The following is a 20,982-nucleotide window of genomic DNA, read 5'->3' on the forward strand; positions in this document are numbered from 1 at the left end:
ACTTTGGTTTGGGTTAGAAGAAGAGGTTAACTAAATTTCGTTCACTGGATGATAACCAGTTTTCGTATTAAAGACGAAATGCGGAAAATTTTGAGGATTGATTAACTTGCGGCGTATTGAAACACACAGTTCCACCACAAATATACGGGACGGCTGTGTTACACGGTGGACAACAGTTGTCACATTACAAGAAAAAGTTTCCAACTTTCAACATTGAACAGGCGTGACAATCGAAATTGTAGTTGCCATCCGCCATTAGTTTGCATCACTTGTATAGTACTCGTTAATATTAGGTGAAAAAGTGTGCGGTGCAAAGGGAACACTATTTTGCTCCAGAACAGGCAAAGCATGGCCATGAGGTGCCAAAAGGAAAACCTGTGGCGGCGGATGTACTCCAGCTGATTTTAGATCACCATCAAAAAATAAGTTGGCAGAGAAACATACCCAGTACCGAGTTGCGCTGTCAACATTGGGACAGGTAATGATACGAGTTCTCCATTGGTAAACCTATCTTCAGCTATGTTTGAACTCATGGTCTGTAAATGAAAAGCACACGATGGTAGTAAAAATGGTTCATTAGAATTCTTATTGCCAACGGGCAATGAAACACTTAGAGCAGAAGCCTGCAACGGCAAAAAAACGTGCAGTGCCAAATTGAAGCATAGCTCAATGTTCATGACTATAGATTCCAGGGTCACTCAAAGCTGTGTGCCCATGGTTATGACCAGTACTTGTGTTAATTGCATGAACGAGTCTGGCAGAAGTCGTCGGTTGTGACTTAGTTGGTAGACGAGCGGAGGCCTGCATACCTTGCGCTCCAGCGCAGTCAGAAGGTCCCTGTGAACTAACAGAGTCTAACCATGCGTTAGTTCGATAGGTTGCAACTTTTTAATTGGGCTGTTTACTCTTGTCAAGTGGCTTTTCTTTAATCTCTCACTGATCTCAAATGAGTTATCGTCAAATTCAAACGCGTTCATTTCATTTTCAATTAACTGCTTTTTTGACTTTCTGTAAAATGTTGCAACTCCAGCTGACTTTTTTAAACTTAGGGCGATTACCTTGCTCTTCGAGCCTTATATTTGCGTGATACTGCCTTTCCAGCTTCATTTTACCAAATTTATTCCATGCGGTTTCTAATTTGAAGTTACATTGCGAATAGTAGACGTATAACCAGTGGAAGAAAAATCACCAGACACATGTCACTCATGTTTTCTGCTTTTCTTAGACTTATTAGAGACCTTAAATCTGTTTTGGATTCTCGCGCTACTGAATCTCTTGTTTTGTGCAAGCGAGAGGATGTCTCAGACCTAGTTTCCTTTAAAGACCTCTTGCACCCAGAAATGTCGGTTGCTCAGACTGTCTAAGGTTCATGCCTCTTCTTGTATCTCAGATCTTCATGGATTAATTTATCTTTCATTCAGATTTCTTCTTAAAGACAAAAATCTTGCTGAGCAATATATTTTTTGGTGTTTTTTTGTTTTTCTAGCTAATTTACGTCGAGATTTTTTTAGAAAGGAACTTTACAATTGCAAACAACAGCATCATCAATTTTTGAAGTGCGACTATTGTTCTCAAAGTACTCAAGTTTTCATGAGTGACCTTTAACCAGCTCATTTTTTGAATTTGAGAGGGTTTCAACTAACTCAGATATCTTCGTTTTGAATTTTAAGTCCATTTGTTCACAAATTGACACTTTTTCACGGATGCTCAAATGAAAAACAATACTAAAAAAAAGAGACTATTGATGCATAGTTTAATCAACATTTATATATCAGCATTAGTTTACAAAAAGGGGAATTTTTACGCCCCAAAGCTTGTGCCTGAAGCTTATTTTTATAGATATTCCAGCATTAAGCGGTAAGCCGTTAGGCTTTTTGGTTGTTTTAACAAGTTAAGACTAGCGCTATAACTCCTTAGAAGGAGATGAGTCAATAATTCAAGAGAAAAACACTGGTGAAGCTCTCTGTACTTCTCATTAAGTATCTGATCCTTGGCCCTACGCTTAGAAATAAAGTCTTTGACGACGTTCAGATCGACAATCCCTTTTGAAACTAAATTTTCCTCTATTTTTTCTGTAACTTTGCGTCCACAGTATACGATCGCAGAAGTGTCCGTTTGGTTCCTTCAACTAACAAGTTGATCACTAATCAGCTTGTGGTTGTTCTTGCTAAAGTGCCTACTTCTTGAGTCATTAAAGACGTCGTGCCAAATTACAAGGTCGTTAAGGTGAGAAAAGTAGTGATTAAGATAGTATTATATTGTTTTCTGAGAGTCCCTAGCTTTAAAATTCAAACTTTAACCTGGTTTTGAAAAATAAGTATCTTTGACGCGCTTCTGCGTCGGAGCAGGAAGGTTGCGAAGCGCGTGAACCAAGGAAATAGCTCCTAGAATGAATACCAAACACTTGAGGGACTATGTTATTTCGAAAATTACGTTACGCTTAAGTACCAATGGGGTTGGAAATTTAAGTAGGTCGGTTGTACTCCAACAACCCAAACGGAAAAATGTTGATGATGAAAAAACTCAACTTAACCCGCTTACTATCACCATCACTGTACCTGATCAATTAAAACTACTACCACGCAACGAAGTCAATAATCGGAGGGCGAAAACGGCTTTGATACTTTTGAAGCGAACTGGCTTTCAGTTTCACCAATGATGGTTGGGCGATCAGGCAAACTGGTTAAGTTCCAACAAAACACGCGGAAGAAAACGGAGATAAGAAAACTCAACTTAAATTGCCTGATATTTCACTACAAGACCACTTTTGAGGATTTTCTGACACTTTTGCTTTTTTTATTCCAAAAATTTTCATTGAATTTCAGCGGGTTCCAGTCATAAACCAATTCAAAAAGATAGTCCAGTACCTTTTGTTTACATGCTGATTTTTTGGAATAACAATCCGTTCACATTTATCCATAAATTTTTGTTATCGAGAAAATAAAAGGTCATGTTGTTTGTTTATGTACCGATTGAAATAAATATCTGTTCAAAAGTACTGCCCAAATGTTTTGATTAATAAAAAAATTACCAAGTGCTAGCTTTAACATTCAACTAGAAAAAATAGCTTCAGCTAGAAATGTATTTATGATATAGACATCATTTAAAAAATTATAGCACAAATCGAAGATTTAAAAACTAGTCGAGTCTTACAGGTTTAATTGGAGATTGAGCGGTAATCGGTTTCGGATTGTCAAACCTCTGGTCATTTGCAGATGAACTGTTCAGCAACCACTACTCTAAACCACACAGAACATCTTTAGTTGACTAGGCACTCGACATCTGATTCGGTCATGTCCTGTTGCACTTGAATCCTGATAGTGACAGTGGCCTTTCACTGAGTTGGTTGGAGTCTAATGTAGAAGAACGCTCTGATTCTATTTGGATAATGTTGAGCTATCAGCGCTGCTTGCGATCCAAAGAATTCCACTACTATTTCTACAAGGAAACTGCTCCCCGATTGATTTGCTGACCCGCTCTTCTACATTGATTCCGAGTTGCTGAAAAACTCGCTCAAGGGCATCAAAAGCGATAAACATCAAACCAGTCTGATGAACATCAAACGAAACATCAAAAAACCTAAGCAAAATACAAGGAGCTAATCATAAGGTAAACAATCGATGTTCCTTGTATCGAATTCATGACTTCGTCAGTCGCTTGTGTCGAGTTCGTGTCTCCGTCAGCCCTTTGTGCGGCGCCAAAATGTGCGCCTAATCTTCTCTAATCGGTAATATCTGAAGGTTCAAATGATTGAATTAATGAGAGCCTTTATCTGTAAACAAACTCTCCGAACATCTGTGAATCACACTTTTCATTTGACTATAACATCAATGAAACCAATAGGTTTCCCCAAAAACGCTCAAAATCGGCGCAAGCTAGTCACAAGAGCCGGCAATGTCCTTGAGACATATTGCTCTTTCTTGGAGTTCAGACTCAATCAAATCTGAGCCGAGTTAGAGAGACAAACGGTTAAGTTATGGTATCAACCCCTATTTTAGTATGGTATAACATAGTTTAGTATGGTAAGGTAGGGAGGCTCACACATACGCTGGAATAGTCTACTTATTTTTGGTTAATCTAGATTATTCCGCCGCTTGGCCATTCTGCCTTGTGTATAATTAGTTTTGTATACATTTGTACTCTTGCTTACATTTGCGTTGCAACATTAATTTATAGTGAGATTTTTGTTTTTAATGCTGAGAAAATTTTTTTATTTTGACAAGACTGCGAGTATCTGGTAGAACGAAACTCTTATGTGTTCTTTTTATCCCTTAAAAACAATGGAATATTTTCTAATAAAATCATTTTCCTAATTTTTTTTTGAAAATTTGATCAAATTTCAAAAGAAAGTTGCGGAGATATTTCTGCTCCCATACGCTACGTAAATTAGAAAGTGATGAAGTGTTTAGAATTTTTTTATCTGTCAAAATATATTGACTCATTCAACTTGAAACCAATTATGAGCCTGGTCGAATAGCACTTCAAGCTTTAATTGCCCGACGAACTAAATTGCGCGTTAAATTTCTCAATGTAGCCAAAACACCAATTGTCAAACCTTTCTCAAATTTGTCAAGTTATTTTAATTGTTGCTTCTGATGAAAACTTTGAAAGAAAACTTTTACAGAAGAAAGTTTTCCGTCGCTTTCACAGGGAACATCAATCCCTTGAGTTCTTTACCGCGAAATAAATCTTTCAGGAAACTCCCTTAAAAATCCTCCCGCGGTAGAAAATAATTAAAGATTTTTCTAACACTCAACTCAACCAAAACTTAAAAATCAAAACGCTAAGTACAAATTTTTCAGGTCGTTCCAAATTTTTTAAAAAAATACTATGCCTGTTACTGTGCAAGTATACTGTGCCTTTCACTGTGCACTAATAGCCTGTTACTGTGCAAAAATATTTTTGCGTGGTGTGATAAAATGATCTCACGTAACCTTAGAACTTAGACAAGCAGAGTATGATTGGCAAATTGGACAAAAGTTTTCTATACTATTTTTGAATTTTCTGAATGTGATTTTTTTAAGTGGCGCTATTTGGGTTATTGTAAGCCCGCTCTTTCTCTTTTATTTGGTCGAAATGAATTAAAAATAAGTTTTTTTTCTTAAACTGGGAAAACTTAAAAAACATTTTTTTAATTGTTTTTTAACTACTAAAAAGGCTTCAGTTTGATATATCGCTCTTCCCATTCCGATAATTATATGTGATACTTGATTTCGTGTGAAAGGCAAAAAGTAAAAAATTGCCGCTGATTAGAAAATTCCTCCACATTTTCAATGTTCGGAACAAAAAATGGAATGAAAATACAGTTGTTGCAAAATATGGACTCTAAGCATCTTAGAATCAATTGAAATTAAATATATTAGTTATATTAGTTTTTTTTCAATCTAAATCTAAATTGTTTTCAAACGAATTCAAGGTATCTGTTTTAGATCTCTACAATTTTTTTGCTGGAAACTTATTTGCAAACCGTTTTTCATAATTTCATTTTTTTCATTCGGTACGGAGGAGCACAAAAAGCAAATCCTTCTAATTAAGCATAAGTAGTTTATCAATGTAAGCCTGCTCATTGGCTTTATTTGTTCGAAATTGAACTAAAAATCAGAAATTTTAAACCAGTATTTCTCAATACTTGGAAAGTTTTGGGAAATTTTTTAGAGTAAAGAACGTAGTAATTCTTTTCAGTAAAATGTTTTACAGTTTTGATGCACTTAGGTATATATGCACTTTTTGAGATCAATTGAACTTAATCTGCTGAAAGTGAGGTAAATATCACTCTGCAAAAACGAACGTGCAAATTGCGCTAAAATTCGTGAACGGTTACTAGTTTCGAAAATGGAATTTAGTTTTTAGATTTCCAGAATAAAAACTTTGCCTGTTGATCCATTTTTCTCTAGTTGGATCCATGCTATCAAAAAAGCGCCAATCATAATTTGTTCTAGAAATTCATAGTGCATAAACACCGTCTATTTTTTTCTTTGAAGTTCGAAAGTTGATATTTTTTCAAAAAAAGTCAGTGTTTGTTATGTTTACTATTGCGTTCATTACTCCTTTCCAATCTTCGATTAGCTATGTTTTTCAGGTTGAAATCAAGATTGAAAGGGTTTCAATTTGGTATATCACTCGCCCCATTCCGATGATTTTTTGTGTTACTTGATTGTGCTTGGAAAACAAAAACTAAAATACACCTGAATTTAAGTTTCGTCCCAATTTTCAGATCCATAACGGGGATAGCCGAGTAGCACAGAATGTTCAAACCATAGACTTTTACAAAAAACAGATAGAAGACTTTTTTTCAAATTGGTGTAGCGTTTCTACGGGTATGATAAAGGATTTGACTTAAAAATTAGAATTCAGGCTTCAATTTGATATATCACTCGGCTCATTCCGATGATTATATGTGGTACCTGATTTTCTGTGGCAAACAAAAAAAATGTACCGACTAAAAGATCCTCCCAATTTTTCATTATTTGGAACAATAAAAAGTTAATGAAAATACAATTGTTAAAAAATGGACTCTAATTGATGTAGAATCAACTGAATTGAATTGTTTTTGTTTGTTTCTTGTCGATCTAAATTGAAATTAAATCAAATCAAAGCTTTTTGTTGTAGACTATTCCTAGTTTATCTCTATAAAATTACTTGCGAGCCATTTCCTCTCGGTACGAATGAGCAAAAAAAATCCATCCTTTTTTCGGATCTCTTAAATCTAAAATCCGGAACAATCTTGTAAGGCTCAGCGGAAGACTGTTGTTTTAAGTCTCGAGCTGAACAATATAAGATTGTTCCGAATTTCGAAAGAAGGTCGCAACAGTTTTTTTCACTGCAAAATTGTGAATTCTTCGACTGCTTTGTAAATGTTCCCAAGGAGTTTTGGAGAAGTAAGTTTCAAACTGTTTGTTTTTTGCTCCACAAAAGATAAAACGAAATTGTTTGGTGTGATTTTTTGATGAATATCGTGAATCAAAATGTCTAATCACTTTACCTCAATTCAATTTGCAAAATTTTTGAGTGGATTTGACTCATCAGGCAAAGTAGTTGGCGTTAAGTTTCCAGCAATTTTTTAAAGAAAAACTTCACCGTGCGCATGAGTTAAGCCCGAACATTGCCTTTTTGGTACTTTTCAAACCCCAGAATTTAAACATAAGGGATTACATCAAACATATTTTTTCTATATTTGAACTCATAAAGTTTGATATTGGGGTTTAATTGTTTATGATAAAAACTATGATTTTGATCGCCACAATTGGTCTGCATAAAAACACAACACAGGCGTACTTATTCCATTCGTCTGATGAAAATCGGAACTACAATAGAGTTCGTATCTCAGGGCAGAACCTGAATTCTCACTCAGGCCACAACTGGTCTCGAAAAAGTACTAAACTTTGAGTCAGCAGGGCAAAGTACTACGACCAATTAGCTTAACTCAATTCAATTTGAAATGATTTTGAGTGCGGTTCATCTGGCGTGCGGTTGCGCTTTCAGCAACGCATTCAAACAACGAATGCGCGCACGAGTTTGTCCGGAGTATGGCAAGCTGCCAAATTTAAAATCTCCTGAACTAAACAAAAAGGACTAAAGATGATATCTTTTTGGCAATTTCAGGATGGTTCGTGCCTCGCGAAAACAACACTATAGTTAGCCAAGTAACCCTAGCTTAAGTCCACAAAATTTATCAGAGGAAATCCGAGCATCTCACAGTATAATGTCAAGAAAGATATGATAAAAATGACCCAAACTACTCTTTAAAAGATTATTGATAGAATCCGGATGATTTTTTAAAGTGAAATTTAATTATTTAAGGATGGGCTTTATCCGCAATTTTAAAGATTAATCTTTTGCTTCGAGCTTAAATTTTTTGAACAAGACGACTACCTGCGAGTTTATCAGATATTCTCTGTTCAGTAAAGGTTTTATCGAAATTCTTATTTTACCAACACGTAATATTTTGCTTGAAAGCTTCAAAGTTTCATATCTATGTAAGTTCTGTTTTCAATATAATTTATGTTGAATAGTTATGTTTTTTTTATGGATTGAAGTTTCTTACTACTAAACATTACCCGAACTGATTTATGATGCATTTTTTCTAACTCATTTAACTTAGTCATACCAGCTGTTCCGTAAAGCAGAAAACCAAATTGAATTCTTGGTTAGACGTAACGTTTGCATGCTCTCACTATTTGAATGAAATTAACGTTTCCCTCAGAATAACAAAATCAAAAAAACGACGGATTTTTTCCAGTTTTTCCTTGGTAACTTCTGTCCGCTCAACAAAATTCAATTTGCGATCTAAGTACATTCCTATGTATTCAAATCTTGAGCCGTTCTCTAAATATGCTCCGCTCTTTTTGCCATTTTTATATTTTGTTTTTCCGGATTTTGTGAAATTAGCCAATTTAGATTTGTTAGTATTAAAGGCTAGCTTCTTTTCGATTAACCCATGTTTACTTAAGGCATTTCACCGTTCAGCGCGTCATTGTCCTGTTTGTTTATCAGATCCGCATCGCGCGCGTAAAAAACAGTATGAAAACGACTGCAACTTGTATCAATGACATTCATCTAAATAATGAAGAATAGGGGACCAAGAACAGATGTTTTCAAAAGTAAACGTCTCTATAAAAATAATCTGACATCTTTGGTTCAAATAGGATTTACTTAAGTCATTCACTCTCCCTCTAAGTCCAAAACACTGTAGTTTTTAAATAAGATAGAAGGCTCAGATGTATCAAACGCTTTTTTAAACACAAAAAAAACTCATATCACTTTTTAAAGATTTGTTTTACTAGATGTCCCAAATGTTTTGAGATAGCTCTATTAGCGCATCAAAAGTGTCAAGTTAAATATTTTTGCGATCATACAGCAATTGCTCAAAAATGTCACTTAGAGTGGGAAGTTTTGAAATGGATCTAAAATTTCCCGGTTCCGAGAGATCACCACTTTTTTGGATTGGAGTTATTTTAGTTACCTTGAAAACATCGGAAGAAATGGAGTACATTATGCAATGATTGAGGATGTTTGTTAGTGTTGGTAAAATAGCAGTTTTCAAGTTTTTCAGAGCACATATGTTAAAATTATAAGCACCTGTTCAAAATTTGTTGGGAAAACAGTTTATGTTGGAGACTCCAATTTCACTAGTTTTTACTATGAGTATAGGAAAGAAATTTGGTTTGGAGATAAGTTCAGTTTTTGGTTGATTTTTTAAACTTAACTGAGACCCAATTGTTGCAAAGTAATGATTAAAATTTTGGTCACATACATTTATAAAAGCCTAATTCAAGTTGCAGTTTTTATCTTTGCCAGTAACTTCCAAAAAACATTGAAGAACTGCCGGCATCCGATTTCTGATTTGCAGAAGAAATTATTTGATAAGTGTCTCTCTTAACTTTGTTTATAACATCTTTCAACCGATTTGTTTGGTAACAAAGTGTAATTTTAGGTTCCTGGTTTTAAAGACGCAAGTAATCACGGTAGAGTTTGTTTTTTGTTTACAGAGTTTTCCACTCGATTATTAAACAAGTTTCTTTATTGCCTTTAGTGCCCAATCTTTTTGCAACGAATCGTGATATTTCGCGATGTAACAACTCGCGATCTAAAAATTAATTCATCAGAAGTCGACTTGCAATATTTAATATCACAGTTTTTGCTTGACTTCTACTTCATTCTTGTGAACGCAACATCATTCACTTTTTGTGGCATTCAGTATTTTAACTTCACAATTTTTGATCGAATTGTTGTAAAAATATCAATCAGTCATTTAAAAATGTTTTTTTTTGTGAAAGAACAGATGAATGGACAAAATCAGTTAATGAATGATTGTTTTTCGGTAGTTAGATCTCAAGTGAATAATAATTTTACCCGCGCATCGAGTGTGTTCACTCATTTCAGGAACGTTAAGATCATTCAGATGACCCTATGAAGTTTCGATAATTTTTTAAAGTTCGCACGTGGGACAATGAAAAAAAAAACAGGTTACCATTGTATTCAACTTAATCGGGGACAGTTTGATCGTGGTGTTTGATAAAAAAAAGTTTATGTTCGTACGTTGGACAATGAAAAAAAAACAGGTAACTAATGTATTTGACTTAATCGAGGACAGTTTGATTGTGGTAATATGTACTTCGTTGCGCTGAGACTTTTTGACAACCGAAAAATTTGTTTCCGCTCATACATAAATGCCAGCGCCGCCTCCTCTTTTTTTACGACATCATTGTTCAAATGAGTGATAAACCCTTAACTTAAAAACTCGGGAATCTGAACTCTTTTTAGGCCATGTGGACAAATTGTGGACAAATTGAGCGACCTTCGACAAAAACTTGTTGCTCGCTAAATTTTCTGCTAAGTAATTTGATATTCTGAAGCCAAAAACAACGTTTTGAAAACTAGATTTTCCGAAGTCAAATTAGCTCAAAAAGAAACAGCAACAAGAGAAGTTTTCATAGGTGGGCTTTGTAATTGCAAGCCACACGCGTAATTGCTGACTCCTTCTAGTTTCTGCTTTCTAATCGTTAAACAAACAAAATATATATAAACACAAAAAATTAAACTCGAATCAAAATTTCTAAATTTCTATTGAGGAAAATTATAAAGCTCATATCTGCTATACGAAAGATTTCGCAGTTTTAACTGGTTAGTTTATTTCCTTCTGGAGAGATTTTCGAGCTGTCAGTGTTACCCCCATTCGGATTATTGCCAATTATAGGCTTCGATGCTAATTTTCAAACCGCATTTCGACTTTTGCCCAAATCTTCCACCTTGTTTATATTTACGAGCGAATATCGTTCCGGTCATTCCTTTTTAAATTTATTACTGAAACCACGCCGTGTTTTGTTTGTAAGGTAAATTTTTTAAAGAGCAACCTCTTTTCATCATTCGGTAATCGTTCATTCAAAAACACCGGTTGATGATTTTCTTTTGAATTTTTAAATTTTTTAAAAATCTTCTTGCTCCAAAAAATATATTTTTCTTTTTAAAAAAAACTTTATGTATGAACTGAAATAAGAACCACCAAGGAATTCAGGCAATTCATAACAGGCTTTAATATCAAGTTGACTTACGTTTTTGTTTTCTTTTTCAAATATTTTCAGAAAAAAATGTACCACATCATTCACAAGGTTTGCACTAGCTCGTGCAGCAAAGGGGGGTAAGGGGGTGTTCCTGATTTTTATGCAATCTTTGCTTCAGTCCCTTTCTAGTACTCTAACCCTATCAATCATATCATCAAGCCGGGCAGATTGAGCCACACCCTGGTCATCTTGTTTCTTACTTTAAATACTCGATATCTCGTCTTCGATCAGCATTTTCACGTTTGAGGGCCTGTATTTCTTCCATCATCTTGAGTTGACTGGACTTTGATGGGTTCTCAGCATCCATGATAGTCAAATAACAAGTATAAACCCGAAAAAAATTGAAAATTTTTTTTGTAAGAACAAATCTTTTAAATCCTAAAGGCTAAATTCAGTGCAAAAATCAAGCGAAGTTTCAGCTTTAAAGTTTTCTTTTGAAGGTCAAGCAAGCAACTGAATCTCAGCTTTCATTCTCTCTATTTAATAGGTTCATCACAACAATAAGGCTATTTTATAGACAGAGCAACTTTTCTAAGGTAAGTTAGATTTTCGAGAAAAAAAGAAATTTTTCTGTCATTAACGTAGTTCAGGCTCGATTTTTCACACAAACTGACCACAAAAAGATTGTTTTGTTTGGAACGTTGGTACCTTTTTGCTTTTATGTTCTAAAAATAAGTGAAATATGATTAGAAATAAGTCACATATGACAGACGCTATATTTCCTCAAATTGAAAGTTTACTATCCGCATGCAAAAAAAGTTTTTTGTTATGGTGTTGTGTTAATGCAAAACAGTACAATACTTGGCGCATTTTCTCTTGCAGTTAACCGGTGCATTTTTTGCCAAGTAATCTGTGAGAAAAGTTTTTGGTGATTGTGGTTCCGAACAAAACATAAAAAAGTTTATAGCGAAACTCGAATTTTTCTTAATATAAAATGTTAGTCTTTTTTGAAATATGGAACAGAATTAAATTGTATGACAAGAATTCTTTCATATATGAAAATTGTATTAAAGACTTTTTTGCTCAGCCCGAGTGTAAAAACAACTTTCGCACAAAATCGGACAATAAGTTGTTACTTTTCAGAAGAAGAAATAGCAACTTTACATGCAGACAAGGAAGCCGGGGATGATGATGATGTGATGCACGCAAAACACGATATTCAAAATGCCATTACAATCTCAGAAGAACCACCGGAATCTCAAACGCTGGTCTACGAAATATTGAAGTAATAAGTATGCTAAATCTGTAATTAAGTGTATAGGCGGCCAAATTAACGTTTTGTACTTATAGATTTCTTTAGCTATTGCTCCCCTGGTACCTAGTTGCCATCCCGACCTGTCACCTCTCAAAGAACTAATTCAACAGTTAAGCATACTTGAATTTGGTATCTGGTAACGAATTTCTCTCCCCCTTTTTGCGAGAGGGGGGAAATAGTTAGAGAGATCCATACATATCACATGCTCATGTACCATAAAGTAATGAAATTTATCGAATTATAAAATTATGTTTGTCTTTTTTGTCCAAAACAACGAAGCTGAGGTTGAGGAACTCTGAATTGAGCGTTTTGGCTGAAGTGTTTTTCCTTAAATTTCAATTGCAATCGGGTGACATATCAAAGATGTGAACTGAAAAATTTGCAGTGCTTTTTCGGCGCAAATAATTCTGCTATAATTTGAATTTCAGTAACCAAAATCAAACCAAAATCAAACTTGATTTTTGCATCCTTTTCTTCCGTCGACCAATTTTTCTTCCGTTATGACGACCACTCTCGTAGAGTATAACGGGACCAAGATAACATTCTCCTCCCCAAAGCCGTTTGAAGAGGAGTATGTTAACTTGGTTGTAATTCAGGAATTCTCAGCCAATCAGAATTGAGCACTTTGCATGCAGCGCTTAGCAAAGTTTAATACGATTTAAATGCTGAGATGGAAGATCTTAACTTGGTCTGCCTGGGGAAGGGGAAGGTTTAATTTGAACCGCTGTTTATCAAGTTAATGAAGTTTGACTGACCATTTCTTCAGAATAAATTGTAGAACCAAGACTCCATAACGCCTATTCCTTCAAACTGCTTTTGTCAAAATTCTAACGAAATTTCAGACCGTTTTACACATCTGAAAATGAATAATAACCCTTTGTACCAAAAAACAGTAGTATGATAAAATGGCGTTTTTCGCATCTAAATGAGTGGAAAAAATTGCTAACAATATAAGTTTGAAAACTGCAGCATTGTCATTAACTCAGATTCAAATGTCACCCTTGGACAATGAAATGGATTAAAAATCGATAATAATCCACTAATTTGATATTTTTTAAAATATATCATAATCCAATAAAATCCTTTAATGGATGTTAAATGGATTACAATCAGAGTTTTGAGTGTTAAGAACGCAGTGGAGCATAGTCGATCTATAATCCATTTCCTTGTCCGAGTGCCACATGTACACCGATGTTATTGACAAAATTTTAGTCTTCAAAAAGCCATAAAAAATGCAAAAACGTTGTGATTGTACGGTCAGATGGAATTCAAAAATTGCTCAAAATAAAAAAAATGTAACAAAAAACTCAAAGTAACAAATTAATGCAACGCGTGTGTTAGTCAACGTAAAATTTGAAGAATTATTTTCTCTATAATGATTTCATAATGCCAAAGGTATTTTCAAAAAGATGCAATTCAATCATAAAATCGGAAAAACCAATCATATTGAATTTTATTGATTGTTCCAGAAATATAATCAATTATTACTTCAAAATAATCAATTTTTTTTTGGCTTTGTGATTGTTTCTCGAATATGACATTTTTTTTGTGTATGACTTACAAGAAGATGATTTTTCTTCCGATAGCACTACAGAGTGGTGTGCTTTAGATAGAATTGTGCGCACTCGGATTCAGCTGTCGCTGGTCAATAGCAAGTGCTGAAGGCTTACTCGATTTGATGGTCCCTAATAAAGCACTTAAAACCAGCTGTATTATAATCGGCTGATCTGTTGAGTTGTAGCTTTATGTTTCAAAATGTGATCTGCTTCTGTCACCGAACTTGTTAACAGCATTTAAAAAACACTTGATGGACGAAATGGCTGTTTTAAACTGCTCAGATCCCGTAGCTATCAAAAAAGTTTACTTTGAAAGCTTGACTACTGCTGTTCATAGCAGTAGTTAATGTAGTAATTCCCCATGATTTTGCGTGAAATAATCTACGTCTCGATTCTGCGTTAAAACATTTATTCTGCTTGCGTATTTCGAGCTCTTTGCCTAATGCAAAGCTGGCTTTTTGGACTGGCTTGTTTCGTCTATCTGAGATGTCTTGTGTCTAAAAAGTCCTACAAAGGTCTAGAGCATCTATTGCAGACCAACATGACACAGTTCTCTCAAGCCCTTGTTTTCAAGCAATTTCTTTGGTGGCAATTTCATCTGGTAAGGCATGGCATCATTCTCAGCGATATGGTGCGGCCGGTTGCTATGTCATCCCAAGATGCAAATTAGGATTTTGACAAAAATGACAAAAGCTAAAGAACGAATCTTTTCCTAATTAGTTCAAACACCGCCAACTTAAATTAATTAATAATGATATATGCCATTCTTGCAATCTATATGAGTTGAACTAAAGAGGAAACATAAAATTACGCGACTTCGTTTGTTAGCCATTATTTAAAAAAGCTGTAACTGAGAATGTTTTTCTAAAAAAAAATTTTTTTTCTGAAGTTTCCCTTGATTTTTGGGTGATTTTTATAACCTGGGCTCACCAGCTTGCATCAGAATTGTAAATGATTGACTTAAGGAAATTGTAGCGTACTGCGCGGTTAACTTACCGTAGAACGCGATGAGATACGCATTGAGATGACCTATTAGTAACTTTAGTTTTTCAAACCGAGAGGGCGGATTTTGCTCGAACGTTTTCTCAACGTACCTGTACTCAAGGATTTTCAACGTAATTATCTAATGTTTGTTGCTTTCTCGCAAATTTTAAGGAAAATTGCAACGTTGACATTCACGACAAGTGAGTTTCCGAGAAAAATAGTTATTTGAGACAATAGTTTTTGTAAATCATGTAGAGCAGCTCAAAAAGGAAAAGTTCTTTTGAACCTCCAAGAGTTTGCAACAACAAGCAGCTGCAATAAATTGAAAAACAAGAAAACGATTTTATCAAAACAAACCATTTTATAACATTTTACAACATATCAACCATAACTTATCATATTTTTCCAAATCGGATCAAACATAATAAACATTACGAGGCCAAAATGTGCTCTGGATAGGCGCACAATTGTGTGTCCGTATGTTCTTGGATTCCAGAAACATGTTCGAAAATTTCCGTGAATTCCGCGTACAAATAATTTTAACGTAAAATTTGTCGGCACATTCGTTGTGTCGCGGAATCCGTAACAAGCGGATATAGCTAGTTGTTCTAGATTCCGCAACTGTAAGCGGATTCCGCAAAAAGTAAGTGAAATCAGCAAATTTAAGTGGAATCCGCAAACTGTCAGTGGATCCTGAATTTTGTTTATTACTGAAGTTGCATATGAACAATTAAAAGCTAGAGCTGGAATTATTATCTTCAGCAATGAGGAAAATAAAAGCAAGGGTTTAACTATTGTCAGCGAATCCACAAACAAATCTGAAAACATTGCTTAACTAAATCGGTGGATGTCATCTTTTAGTACTTAAGATACATATCCCAGCAAACAATTTTTGGGATCAACGTTTTGGAAACGCAAAACCGAACAAACTCATTATTCGGAGTCATTAGGTTAGAAACACAACGCAGAACGTATCGCCAATATATGTCAATTTTTGGGAATTCAGAGATCTGAAATACTGATAAATATTTGGGGTTGATGGAATCCCAAATACTGAAATACTATGGAATAAATATGAAATAAGTTCATTATTTGGATTCATTGAGTTGAGAGAGTTTAGAAACACAATGGTCAGCATATCGCCGAATTAGGTCAGTATTTGGGATTCCTTCGATCCCGAATACTGGTCAGTATATGAGATTTCATCAATCCCAAATACTGAAGCTGGGTGTTTGACTGAAATTGACATCAAACATTAGGCATTTCAACAGGTAGCTGATTATTGTAGTAGTTTAGTAGTTGAGATTGATCTTGCTGGTTTTCACTTAATAATTAAAAAATATAAATTTAATCACTTCTAGCTATATACTTATATGTAAACGCAATCCGCAAACAAAGTGCGGCTTCCACTTAAAATTTGCGGATTCCATTTTAATTTTGCGGGTTCCGCAACTGCTCAATTTAAATATACACATGTTTTTTTTATTTGCTTGCGGATTCTACAAACTGTTTTGGATTCCGCAAATGCGGTTGCGGATTCCGCAAATTTGCCTATTTTTGCAGCAATTTTAAGGGGCACAATTTTTTAGTTATTTGTTTGTGGAACCCAAAACAGCAAAGCAGATCAAAGAAAAGTAGCAATATTGCGGATTCCGCGACGACAAATCTGATTTCGCCCTGCTTCGGAATCAACTTACAATGCACAGAATGCCCATATTGGCCTCATAATGTGAATTTTTTGTAATTTTCAATACGGCACGAAAATTTTTTAGATTATATTAAAAATTTTGCCGAACGCAAACAAACTGTCGTTTTTTCTAAAATCAGAAAAAAGCATTTGATCCTTTTGTTCTTAATTGCAAAAATCAGTTTGATGGTTCTTTGATACGACTGTTATTTCTCTTTAGCTATTCTCAATAGCAGATCAAAAAAACTTGAAACAAATTTTCAGAAAAAATTACCGCTTCGTTTACCCGAGAAAATTATGTTTATTTATTCATATACTTAGTTTTAAGTCACTCAAGTTTTAATTGATTGTTCAAATCATTCCACAGGCATATTTTATATTTAATTTGTTGTTTTAAGTTGTGTGGTATTTAAAACAAACAACTGATGATTACCATGTAAGGGCAATGATTTATTTTTCTTGGGTTTACTACGTTAACTTCATCCAAAAACTTATCCATCTCTGTAGGTAATCTGTAAATAATCCACATAAAATTGGTTATATCATCCTATGTTTTCCATTTCTCGCGATTTTGTTTTTAGGGAACATTAAATTTGACCAGAATAAAAAAAAGAGTTTTGTGCAACTAAGTTACTTGAGAAAAAACTTCATAAAAACTGTGGAGGTGGCCAAAAACAAAAAAAAATCAGCGAGAATTTCAAATGTTTGCACCAACATATAGCTATAATTGATTGAAAAAAAAGCTGAAAGAAATCCAGATTAAACTTTGAACCATTAGGCCAAAATATTTAAAACGACAATTTAACTTTGTTTTTCTGGCAGATATCGAACTTTTATTTGGTGTAAGTCGTCGTTTTATAAGAAATTGTTCAGATGTTTAAGCAAAAATTTTGCTTTTGTGTAGTCTTAGTTCGAGTCCAAACGAGAAAAAAATCAATTTAAGATCTGTTTTTCGGAAACGTTCCGATGAAATGTAAATCTAAAGTTTTCAAAGCTGCATCCAATAGAACGGTGTGCTTTGGGTAGAATTGTGGAAACTTAGATTTGATTGTCACTGGTCAATTTGAACTGCTGATTATTTACACGAGCTGATTGTTCATTAAAAAGCACTTAAAATCGGGGTTCAAGCCCACCAGTAGATTTTTTCCCTAGGTTTAGCTAATTTCTGGACAGAAAAAAAAATGAGAAGCGAGGAATTTTATGACAATCCCTGCTTTGTTTAAACGTTTCAAATCGAATTTCTGGGCCAAATATTTAGATTAGATGCTAAGTATTTCTCTTCAAAACTAATGCATCTATTCGGTTCGGGAAAATTCCCAAAATCTAAATTAAAACTTTGAAAACCTATTGTTGCAGGGAAACACTGAATTAAATTTCAAGCTGAGCTTCCAGGAAAAACTAAAGATGTAGTATTTCTTGGAATATTTACTATTTGTACTTTTTCTTTGTCCGTGTAATGATACTCAACCTTTATTTTAGAAAAATCTCAGAAAAAGTGTGGTGCGTATAAAAGATTACTGAGGTTCATAGGAGTCTAATAAAAAAACTACTATCAACAAAACTGATTCTTTGGGCAGTTTTCAAATTTCGCCCGTTCTTTTGGAATGGCTATTTTTCATTTCATTCACCAAACAAACTCAATCGGTTTTTGGGCAACTGAATGGATTTATGACCTTGTTATAGGCATTAAAAGTGTTTGTAAAGCTTTTCAAGATCTAATACTGAAGCATCAGAGCATCAATCAATCATTTGGAAGCCAGTGAAAGCTTTTGAGGTTTTGTTTTACAAATTTGGTTAGAGTACAGAAAAAGAAGGTTTGTCAACAAGTTTCAGTACCTAATAATTGGCAAATATTTCTCAATTTTTAGTATCCATTTGTAATTGTGTGGTCGTAACAATCGGTGTTACTTGCATCCGGATAAATTTGTTTTGTGATGGAACCTCCGTGTTTCACTTTGATGAAACTGATGGAAAACGTATGTTCGTCTATTGATATCTTAATTTTGCCGAGTGCGAAATTGATCGAATTCCGAAAAAAATGAATTTCAAATTGGTAAACATTCTGAGCTTCATCGTTGTTTTAGCAAGATACAAAAAGCAATTTTCTTTCTTTTCATTTTTTAATTTGTTTTTGCTTCGTCTGGATTTTGTGGCATGGTCTTATTCACAATTGCTGCGAGTTTTGGGGAAAATGAAAAAATATTTATCCTGGTGGGTTTTTTTTTCTGCAGTCAGTTTTCAGTTTTTCAACTAACATTTTTTTCCAGTTTTTATAAAAAATTTGATTGCCAAAACTAAAAAAAGAAAATGATACTGTAATTTACTGTAATCAAATTCTGCAAAAGTTGAGGGTTTGTAGATTATGCGACTCATACAATTTCCTTGCGCGAAAAACTCTAGCTATACATTGTTCATGCAATTCCATAACTAGAGAAAATTAGTCGACAGGCTTTTGGTTGCTATTTTTTCAGATATAAATTGTATGTATAGCAATTTCCCATAAACCAAAAAATTTTTAAATTTTTCTTCACAAATTTTATGGGTTGTGACAACGAACTCGGTTTACTCATAACTAGATTCACCAAACGCTTAACCCTCTTGCAGTTACGATGCATTGGAAACTACCTGGGTCGTCGTAGAGTTGTCTTTAGCGAACGATTTGATGAAAGTATCGATGATTTGTTTAATTTGAATTTTCAATTGATCTTGCATTGTCCAAGGCATGCTAAAGTATGCAATTTTAAAGAATTATCGTTTTTGAGCAGTTTTGAAAAAAAAAAATCAGGAGAAACGGAAAAATCCATATTTTGTGATGCAGAACTACGTAATGCACAGAAATAACTAAATTTTGCTTGCAAAAAAAAAATTTCTGAAAAAATTAGATTGAGCGAATGTTTTGTTTTGCAGTTGTTTTGCAGCTTGTAATATAATTTCCATATACAGAAATTTTATGATAAGCGTTTTTTGGCGTTTTTTTTCTTTTTTTTAATGACGATAGACCGAGTTTTATGCCAAAACAAGAGAAATTTATTTTAAAACTTGATAGGAAAGTGTATGAAGTTTGTATGATTAGTATTTTTTCTTAGATTTATTTTATGGAGTTTTGTGATGAACATCTTTGTTCTTTAGAGGTAAGCTCGGACTTGGTCTAAATTTTTTTTCGTATCAGCTGTTCAGGTAAGCTGAAAAGAAATAGAAATCAGTATTTTCTTTATTGCTGTTTTTTTTTCATTTCTATTAGATGGCTAGAAACAATTAAGTGGATGTTTTTTGAACAAATTGATGAGGAAATTTTGCTTCACTCGTAAATTTCATATCGGTCGTTTGTGATTATTAACAAAAAAAAATTCATGCTCAATTGAAAAGAAATATTGTTTCATAACTAGCGTTTTCGTTTAAAATTTTGGATCAAGGAACCACCATCAATTCAACCCGCAATCTTTAGTTAAGATTTTACTTGATATATGGAGTAATTTTAATTGTGATAGATTCAATCATTTCTCTAAGAATTATATTTTTTCACTCAGTAAAACGTATCGAATCAAGTATAACCATCTTGATAAGTTATATCAGGTATAAAAAACACAAAGCATGTCAACAATAAATTCAATACTTGATATAACTTTTTAAAAATTTTGTTCATCATAACTGTTTTCAGGGGCGGATTTAGGGAGGGGGCGGGGGGCGGACGCTCCCTTCCCCTCAGGGATTCGACCCCCTGCAAACCCAAAGGGTCCCCCTTTAGTACTTTTTAAGAAATCCATTTTTGGCCGACCGACCCTAAAATTTTTCTAAAGGTGCCTTTAGCGCCAATATATACTAGTTTTGAGGGCGAGCGCGCGCCAAAAAAAGTGTGAAAAATTTTTTTGTCAAAATTTTTCAAAAAGTGTCCAAAAACGGCTTTTTTGACCCATTTTTTCAAAAACTTGCCTGCGGCGCGAAAGTTTGACCAAAACAGCGTCTTTTTACTGCCTTAGAAAGCTCGGAAAATCAATTTGGTCGACCTAAAAAAAAGGTCGCAAAAATTAGAAAGCTATGTATAATAGAAAGTTTAATCAATAGCGATGTGTCATTCTTCCCATCTAAATGTATTGGGCTGAAAAGGAAACCTAGAAGTCCCGTGATTTCATTTCTTTGCCAGTTTTCTCCGTGACTGCAAATGAATGTTTTTTTTTTCTGAAAAATAGTTTCACTTTCTAAAATTTCTCGTGAATTTTGGGAGTTATTTTTTACCCAGGCTCTCATGATTGCATCAAAATCGCCAATTTTGATTACCTTGAGCAAACGGTATTCTACTGTCAGTGGAACTAAATTACCGTGGAGCGGATTGGAATGACTTATTATTAAAGTTACTTTTTCAAGCTAATCCCCCGGGTTGAGGTCGTGGTTTTATATTCACACTTTATAAGTCTGAATCGATCCGCGTTGAGACCGAAAATT

At 34.2% G+C, this 20,982-nt stretch overlaps 1 protein-coding gene across 1 annotated transcript in view; it reads left to right on the forward strand.

Moving 5' to 3' along the window:
• Positions 1-12,461, forward strand: part of LOC134856933 (thymidine phosphorylase-like) — a 33,654-nt gene extending 21,193 nt beyond the window's left edge. Inside the window, exon 6 of the mRNA XM_063873221.1 lies at positions 12,144-12,461. Coding sequence (XP_063729291.1) covers positions 12,144-12,289 — 146 coding nt within the window. The 3' untranslated portion in view covers positions 12,290-12,461. The remainder of the gene's footprint in view (positions 1-12,143) is intronic.
• The last annotated feature ends 8,521 nt before the right edge of the window (positions 12,462-20,982 follow it).

Source organism: Symsagittifera roscoffensis, chromosome 1 (assembly GCF_963678635.1).
Source record: "Symsagittifera roscoffensis chromosome 1, txSymRosc1.1, whole genome shotgun sequence".
Lineage (NCBI taxonomy): Eukaryota > Metazoa > Xenacoelomorpha > Acoela > Convolutidae > Symsagittifera > Symsagittifera roscoffensis.